The 9,907-nt window shown below is 36.3% G+C and overlaps 1 protein-coding gene across 1 annotated transcript in view; it reads right to left on the bottom strand.

Annotated features, from left to right (window-relative positions):
• Nucleotides 1-7,438: 7,438 nt before the first annotated feature.
• The window catches only part of LOC105625595 (beta-1,4-glucuronyltransferase 1), a 42,820-nt gene continuing 40,351 nt past the window's right edge, over nucleotides 7,439-9,907 (bottom strand). The window contains exon 4 of the mRNA XM_012206918.1: nucleotides 7,439-7,645. Within this exon, the coding sequence (XP_012062308.1) occupies nucleotides 7,439-7,645 (207 nt within the window). The remainder of the gene's footprint in view (nucleotides 7,646-9,907) is intronic.

Here is a 9,907-nt window from a genome sequence, read left to right as displayed (position 1 = left end):
TATTATAAGAAAGTTCACGCACGCGTGCATTGTAGAAAATCCTAATCCGGTTGCATAATCCGGCGATTATCTATGGGGATTGCTCCTACTGACAGATTCCCACCAGCATCCGTATCCGTAAACCTTCCTTCCGTATCCGCACGAAGTTTCGGCAGACATCCAAACTAGGGGGACCAGTGGGGAAGGCGCCATCAGCAAAATGTTCCCTCTAATTGAAAACGGACCTATTCCACCGACGCTCATACCCGGCGCCGAAAGCTGCCGTTAGATTGCACGAGATTAGTTCAGATTATTCAAGATCAGACGGGATTAGAGTCGTCCCCGTATTAGGCGATGTTAGATAGGAACACTGGCTACCGGTGTTACCCGCGTTAGCGACCGCTCGCTTAACGTTATACCGCTATTTCCCGGTATGGATCTAATACCTTAAAAACTGCGAGTACAAATAGCGAACACAAAGTTGACACAATTCTTTCAATATTTTTATCATTCTGATATCCTTTCGATGTTTTAAACGCGTTAAAAATTGCCGGCAAATAACGTTAATGCAGTGCGAACTACTGTAACGAATTTTGAACTTCTCGAACAGAACTGGACGACTGGAATTCTATCTACCAGTAAGAGAATTTCCGCTTCTTCGAGATGGAACTTAGTGTGTCACGAGGAAGGCGCAATCTGCGCGCCCGGAACTTGTCCTCGGAACCGGCAACGAAAAATTCGCGACAGTGCGGATAAACGAATTTAACCAAGCGTCAAACATCTGACGGGGCGAAATAGAATTGAATCGCTAGAACGCTCGAAGACGAGTTTCGCTCTTTCGAACGCATGACGTGTTCTATACGTTCTCTCAGTGATTCTTTTCATTCATCTGTCATTTCCTTCGTTCTCAATTTATTGTTTCACGTAGAGCGTATTTAATACTAAATCTACACTCTAAAAAATATAGATGCAAATTTAATATGTGGCATTTATATAATTCTCACCGTTGTTGGTTTTAATACTAACATCAACTGATGTAAATTTAAAACCCTTGTGTTTTATACCAGTACCAAAGATTGGATTTAAGATACATGTTTATATTTACATTTATATTAACTCCCTTGGATGTAATCAAGGAAAAGCAGCGGATCGTGGCCTCTCCTAAATCTTAAAGAATAAAAATAATTACTATTTAAACTATGCTTAATAAATATTGATAAGAAATTAATTTTGAAAAAGAAGAAAGAATTAGAAGTGAAAATTATAGAAGATTTTTCGAAAATCCAAGACAGCTAGTAACATAAATTTAAATTTTTCCAGGTCAAAGAATCATAATTTTTTAAGAGAAAAATAAAGTAAATTAATAAATTAAATATGTGTGATTTTATGATTTACCTACTACTAATTAATTAAAAATAATAATATAAAACAGATCCAATAATTCATGCCACTCGACTATCCTTTCCCTTCCCGGATTAATCTTGACTTTAATTTGGGCTCCTCCCTCTAAATAGAATCCTGACTACGCTTATGTCAACCCACACGAGAATTATATAGACATCACATGGTGTTAAATCTGCATTTATATTTTTTAGAGTTTTTATTTATAACAAGCTTATAAATATAATAAAAATATTTAATAATTTCTTTTCCAATTATAGAATTAAAACAGCGCCATGATTTGGACATCAATATTCCAAGATTAATATTACTCGGTAAAGTAAATGAATTGCAAACGGATTGCAAATTTTCGTGATGAATTAATCAAGCATAACACTGATAGCCAATACGACGGAAAATCTATTTACGCTCTACCACTTCGCTACACTCCTGCAAAATGGTTTAATCTCAAAATCACTTCTGAGAAATAAATCGACACATAAACCATTTCAAAACTCCATTTTAATATTCACGTTACGTTCGAGCTTTTTCTTTCGCGCGGCGACGTTTTTTTGCGTATACCTTTTCGAGCCGCTTTGAGGAGTCTAATAGAAAAATCTAGACGAGAAGAAGGGAGATAAGGGAGAAATGGCGGCTCCCTGTAATGGAGGAGTGGAAAAAAGTTACTTACCTAAGTCGACTACGACAAGAAAAACGGGAGATGAGGAGTCGAGATGGTGAATCTAATAATTTAGCCAGGTACAGGGGTAGGCAGGGGGATGTATCGCGTAATATCTACCTACGACGAGCACCTACATGATATCTATAGGGTACACATACATACGCGCGTCCTATCTACCGTTCTGTCTGCATCCTTCGTACCCCGCGGCAAATCCCTCTCATGCACACATCATCCTACATCCCCTTTTTCCCTCAGACTTGTGCAAACTGGCAGAGAACTAGCTAAATAGCTGGCAACGTGTAGAAAATTAAGCTATTCTCGAAACGAGTCGGCGGTGAAAAATTTAAGAGGTCGTCGTTGCTTAAGTAAAACTGTTACATTGCGTAACTAAACTGTAGTAATACGAAAACACAGTGAAGAAGAAAATGTTTTAAATGTTAAGTACAAGTGTAAACAGTTGCATAAAGATATACATGTTTCTACTTTAATATTCAGAATAATAATGAAATAAAACGTTTATTCCGATAAAACATGTGTAGAATCCATTTCTACCAATGTAATTAATTTTAATCCTGATTTTAACTTACTTTTTATTTTCCTTCAGTTCTAAGAATGAGAAAAAGATAAAAAGTAAAAATTAAAAGGGAATTAAAATTAATCCACATTGGTAGAAACAGATATTACATAGTCAGTTAAATTATCCTTAAAACGAATTGGCAGCAAAAAAAGTGTAAAGAATCGTTGTTTAAGTAAAACTTTTATTATATCGCTTAGCCAAGCTATTGCAACATGAAGGTGTAATGGGAAAAGAACAAGAAGGAAACATTTAAATACTAGATACAAATGTAAACAGTTACGTGAAGGTGTACAACTATTCAAATTTATCTTTTAAATAATAATGAAAAGCTTATTTTAATAAAATATATATTAGTAAATGAAATTTTTATTCTAAAATAACTAGACGCGAACAAATATAACAAATTTCGGAAGATACATAATTATCCTTATCTTCTATCATTTCACTTTACAAGAAGTGATATCTCATCTCTTCATCAAACAAACTGAATATTCTCTTTAAATTCTAATCACCATGATCACCATTACGCAATTAGAGGTGCGCTTCTGCGTTCTTATGATTATTAATGAGCATATACCCGTATATACGGCGTTGAATATACAACGAGAGCTTTAACATTTGCGCCGGAATATATTATACTTAAACCGTGGTGTGCGACGCGTGCTCTTTCAAGAAATTCGTTCCAGGATTAACGATATTCACAAGTGGCGAGGTATACGCGAGGATATATGTACGTTGATAGTATAACGCGTGTGGTGTAGTAGAATCTTCTTCTTCCTTGCGTTCGGCGCATTGCGAAGTAAGTAAATCCGCATTTTTTTCCCTTTAAAGAACTTCCGCTCTCTTGCGCGCAGTAATCCTTTACAACAGCCAGGATAACGCGTCCGTATGTTGGTCCAACAAGAAGTGATAACGACGATAACAGCGACGTCGTCGACGACGGCGATGACAACGACGACGACTACGACTACGGATTCTCGCATCGTTCCCGATCTTCCATAACGAGATACGATAGTCGTAAACAAACTTTACTAAACCGAAACGATCGCGGGGAACGCCAGGAAAATGGTTTATACCTCGAGCTTAAACGTTAAGTTACGTCACCGAATGCATAGACGTAGGCTACGAAAACTCTTGTCGTGTTTTTCGATGTACGAGAAATTGTCAGGAAGAAAGATTTCGTGAAGAAAATGCTTTCCTTCGTAAAGAAAACTCAAGAATACAATTATAGAAATCGAGATTAAATAAATAATCTCCGATGTGCTTGCAGAGATCACATATACTCAAAGCAAGGAATCATTTATCTCTATGTACACAAGATATGCTGGAAAGCCTGAATGATATCGTAGAGATATTATTCGAGTTTGACGAAGTTGAGCTTTTATTTACAACAATGTTGGAAAGCTAATCTAATTTTCAGGTTAGAAGCTATTGGCAACGAGAAACTCTTTGGGAAAATAAAACTTTGACTCGCGATGAATTTTAACTAAGATATCTCTTCTCTTTCTCTCTCTCTCTCTCTCTCTCTCTCTCTCTCTCTCTTTCTTTCTCCAATATTAAAATTTTTAGAGTTGTAATCATTAATAGCCTCTCTATCGATATTTTTATTACGAAAGAAACGTTTCTACATTTGTTGAAAAATCTATCCCCGAAGAAATCCCCGCACATTTTCATACTTTTCGGTATATTCAACGCACGTGTCCTCGATATCTTTTCACGGTATACTCGAAAGTCTCGATGCACTCGAAGCCGACACCTATGACACGCGATGCAACCGCGGTAACACGATAAAACGTACCTATGTGCCGCAACCTGGCACCGTGTTGGAATGTGCCCTGAAACCGCTCGATCGTTAGCATTTTCATCTCACACACTCGGTGAAGTTTCACTATATATAGATACTTTTTATTGTCGGCCATTGTATCCGCGATTCGAGTTAACTGCCGAACGTTCATGGGATTGTTCCAGATAGCCGTGAAAAAAAACTGACGCATTCTAGCTCACAAAGCACAATAGCGTCATACTTAATCGGATTATTCGCGTAGCTTTCGCGGATTAGAGGATAAACGGAGGAGTCAAGTGTTATCTTATGCGACAACACCGCATAATACGAGAGCGAGATGCTATTGTCTTCGAGACATTGCACGCCGATGTGTGAAGAACAAAATTTCACATTCATCATTTTGTAATATTTACATTTTAAGAATCGTAGCTAAATTAAGTTTAGATATAAATAGAAATTAATTCACTCATATTTACTATTTATTCATATTTACTGCCCTTGACTTAACTATGATAGTATCTGAAATTCCTCGCATCTCCGTTATATTGGCGTTATTTATAAATTAAAAATCGATTTAACACACAATTATATGAAAATTATTTAATTTAATCATTATATCTTAAATTAAAACTCATTTAACAGATTCAGAATAGTAATATCATTTATTAAATTATTCAAACAATTTAATCATATTTTTTATGCTAACAAGAATACCTTCTCTTACCAGAATATTAATCGTCGTACATTAAATGAAAATTAATAAACTGCAAATAATTTTTTTTTATGTATTTCACTTGTAATATTTATAATAGTTTAATTAACTATTATAATATATTTTATATTAAATGCCTTGAAATTTTATTACTTTATAAAGCAACAATATATAAAGGAATTTTATAATTATTTTTAGATAATTTAAAAGCTTCTAATATATCTTATAATATATTGGACTAATTCTTATCAATGAATTTACCTAAAGGATCAGTAAAGCAACTATAGTCATATAATATCTCTTTATTACATTTTTTATTATTTCACAACACATCTATATATTATATTTTATATATCTATCAGTAAAAACATTACAATATAAAGATAACTCTGTGTCTTAAACTAAACGTTGAAGTTTTAGCTTTTAACTGACATCAGCAAATTTATTTAGTTTTGAAAGACAGAAATATAAAAAATAGAATCAGAAATATAAAGAATAAATATAAAAAATTGTATACTTATAAATACATTTGTTGTCTATATTTATATAAATTATATATACATATTTTTCATTATTTTTTGTGGTAAGCTTTTTTAAGCATAAACAATGAAATGAAATTTTAATCAACAATTTTAATCATAACACTTCGTTGTTACAACAAAAGAATTTATAAAAATCTGAGAAGACGTACCATGTCAGTTAAAAGAGAGAAAGAGAATAAAAAAACAAATTGAATAAAATGTTGTCGATGTTGATATTTATTGAGCAATCGTCGCTGTTGAACTTAAACAACGCGACGAACAAACGGGGACCATTCGCGCATACGTGCCTGCATCTCGTGACATCCAACATAATTAATGTAAGTTTACAATGTAAAGTAAATGTCGATATTAATGTAAAGACGTGCATCCCCCTCCCCCCTCTGTGAAGTTGCTTGATTATATTACTAAATGAAATGCGTACTAAATGAAATACATTACATCTCGAGATGTCACGCGAATATCGTCGATTCCTTGATTCATCAGGCGCGATATATTTCGATGCCGCAAAATTATTACTTTCCATTCACTCATATTTACTATTCTCGACTTGATTATCTACGATAATATTTGAAATTCCTTGCATTCCTTGCATTATTTACAAATTATTTAAATTCGATTAACTTAACGATTATATGAAAATTATCTAATCTAATTGTTATATCATAAATTAAAATTCGGCCAAAGTATATACCTTCTGAAATTTTTTATTGTCTATTTTCCATCCTAATGTTTAAATCGTAAAGTTTTCTGAATTATCAAATTCTTATAATTAAAAGATTATTGGTGCCGTGTTTTATAAGAGAAAGAAATTAATTTGGATATTAATCGAAGAACCTAATGATTAAGAGTACTGCGACTCGAGAGATATCATATATATTGTAAATTACTTTCGCGTCTTCTATCAGTACAAATCCGAGACCATACGCCACGACGACAGTTTATGCCATTTGTTTATTTTATGTTCAAAGCGCTACGCTAGTAGCGTCAAGCGGAGTATCGATTTTGGATTTAAACGCCACCCTCTTAAGCCCCAGACAGCTAACGAGGTACGCTCACTTAAGATTCCCTACCCTCGTTTTCCCGCTCGTCGTGCGCGAGTACGTGCCGCGAAACTCACGACGAGATATTTATTCCGCGATCCCGCATGGCGGGTCTCTGATGACTTTGGGAAATCGTGAGTGGAAGTAACAAGAGCTTTCGCGGTTGATTCCGGCTAGCGGAATCGCTGAACTAGAAGGCTCGATAAGTAGCGCAAATCCGCTGATCGCAGCCGATCTGGCATCTGTTCTCTCGAGCATATCGTGGCACTTCATCGTTGCATTTAACACGGATTTCATCATTGTTCCCACTTCGAAGGATAAGATTGACAATCCTTCGTCAAAAATTTCTATCTATTCTGCATTATCGTGCTTTAAAATATGTAAATACTTGTTTATATAACAAACAAATTGATATCGTTGAATGAAAAAGTGATTCTATAAGTCAAATTTATATCAAAATTAAATAAAATTGAGAGAGTGAAAATTATCAGATCTACATGATACATTAAAATGTAATGAAATAATAGTAGAAGATAAAAAAGGAATGTTAGACGGGCAAATTCTTCATTGACTCGTTCGATCATATGAAAAACACTTCGAATCTATTAACTACATTACGTGGTGAGCACTAACAGTAGCCAGAGGCCTAATTCTACTCTGAATTCCTCGATGTTAAGCCTAAGGACGAACTTAATCAATGGAGGAGTCTCAAATCATCAATGAGATCCTCGATGAATCTTTCGTCAGTTGGCGTTCTTCATCATTTTCAGCGGATCTCGCATATAACGAGCGAATACTTCCTTTTTGAATGTCTCGAATTGTTTCCTGTTGGCACTGTTTTGACGCTCGCGCCAAGCGGGCCTGGTCTTCCTGGTCTGTAGTCCCCAGTGGCCTGTAAATACCGGTGATAGTACCTTGAACTGATAACCCGTCACGTACATCTCGTAAACCTGCAAGAAAAACGAGCGGCTGGTGTTACACGAGACAAATTTACCGTCTGAAATAAAATTAATGTTGAAAATTGAAATATATCTCATACCGAAAACCGAACCAACCGCGCGGTTCAATCGATCGTCCACATTCAACGTTCTAGATATTTAGTTTATCCAATTTATTTGTTACTCAATAAATGTTTTCGACCAAAAGCGACATTGGAAAGCAAGAATTCGTCACGCAGTCATGAAGCTACGAAATGTGCAATGGCGAGATTCGTTTCCAATCCCATTGGGCCAATCCACGATGAGACCTCTCGTGTGTCACAGAGCAGCTATGTAACACAGAGAAATTTTGTGTCGATCTGCGGTAACTGCAGACGGACGAGACGAACGGTGGAACGAGTACGCTTGGATTCTTTACGAGCCCGTTTCGAGCTTCGGAGCCGAGGGTGTTTCTGGTTCGAAACTCCAATCGACGGAGATTCCGTTGCCTCGCGACGTAATAAACGCGAGCGTCTACATAAGCCGCCATGCACGGTGCACCTGCTGCATCTGCGTGCTCGTGCATGTGTGCGAAACGAGCGACATGCATGCTCATCATTCCTGTGGAATACGACCCGCACCCGGACCGAGGGAATGACGTTAGGTCGGTGCAAACGATAATCTTAATACGAGCACGTGTCGCAATGCGCCTCGCCTGTGAATACGCGGAATATGCGAGAATACTCGGTTATATATCGAAATTGTCTTTTATAAGGGCCATTCGATAGTAAAAGTACGTTTGATGAATAGGACATTATCCGTCAAGAACCGAGATGACTTTCCTTTATTCAAAATATCGATTTAGCGCGCAAAAATACAGTCGCGAATAAACAAAAAAGACATCACTTCCCAATTAATTTCACTCACACTATTTAATATTTTTCATTAAAGTTTCTGAAAAATTGTTCATTTAAGTTTGAAAAATCCTTCATTAAAGTTTCTGAAAATGAAAGGAAATCTGAAACAATTAACCCTTCGTAAGCACATTGAGCTCTTTTTTAATCCAAGCAAAATTCTGCTCTCAAATTTCTTGTCACAAACTTTATTCAAATTTTATTAAATAAAGATTGTAATATTTAAGTTAAATAATATATTTAGCAATGTAGCAGAGAAGTTAAAATGTAATCCTGAATTTTTTTCTAGATCATTTAAAAGTCTGAAACAGTAACAAAAACTGAATAAAAAGACTGAATAAAAAAGACTCCAAAGTGCTTACAAAATATGTGGACTCACAAAGGATTAAGTTATATTTAGGGGAGAAATAATTACTGTAATCATTTATAATACAAACAATGTTAAACTGAGAAATTTATATTTAGTAAAAAAATTTATTTACAGTGTCATATCACAAATATTAGCTATAAAAACGCGCATAAAAAATGACACAACTTTGGCACGTTACGATATGATATTGTGTGTCAAGACTTATTTTGTCCAAATAGATCTTTACGACGTATCAGACACCGAGCGGCACAATCGGCAAACGTATTTCCACCCGAAAATATATATGACATTGCGAGATTTCCGGATGAGCCCCGTGCCAACTTCTGAATGTGCGTTCCATTTTCGGCGGAAGTGGCTTTCGGAACATACCGCTGATATTCGTCCGGATAGTGACATCTTTGCGGGAAGTCCTGTGTTTCCGACAACGTAAGCAGCACGACAGCAAGGAGAAAGGCGGATGGCGTTGTAATCTCGCCCTCGGTTTGCCATCCGGGACAAGTCAGACAGACCTAACGGACGAGATCCGGTCCGCCCGCTCTCCTCCGGTCTGAATGCGCGCTTTCGTGAATAATCGCATGTAACAATGTATGGCGAATACATCTGTATATATATATATATATATATGTGCAACCAACTGAGATGCATCCTCATCGGAAGCGATTGATCTCGTATCGAGTGACCCTTCTCTGCCTCTGCATAACGATGCATTTCACTATCGGAAACTAGGCACAAGTATCGTAAACTCGCTGCAATTTGCTTCCTTATTTTGTTTCGACAGACGTTACTCTAAACATTATACTCGGTATTTATTGTAAAATCGTGATTATTTGAACCGTGATTATTTGAGATTCTTATCCGCAAAAATATGCTTCTCCTCGCACGCACGCACGCACGCACGCACGCACGCACGCACGCACGCGCACACACACACACACACACACACACACACACACACACACACACACACACACACACACACACACACACACATACACGACACGACACGACACG

Source organism: Atta cephalotes (genome assembly GCF_000143395.1).
Source record: "Atta cephalotes unplaced genomic scaffold scaffold00003, whole genome shotgun sequence".
In the NCBI taxonomy this organism is placed as follows: Eukaryota; Metazoa; Arthropoda; class Insecta; order Hymenoptera; family Formicidae; genus Atta; species Atta cephalotes.
This window is presented reverse-complemented; position numbering and strand designations above follow the sequence as displayed.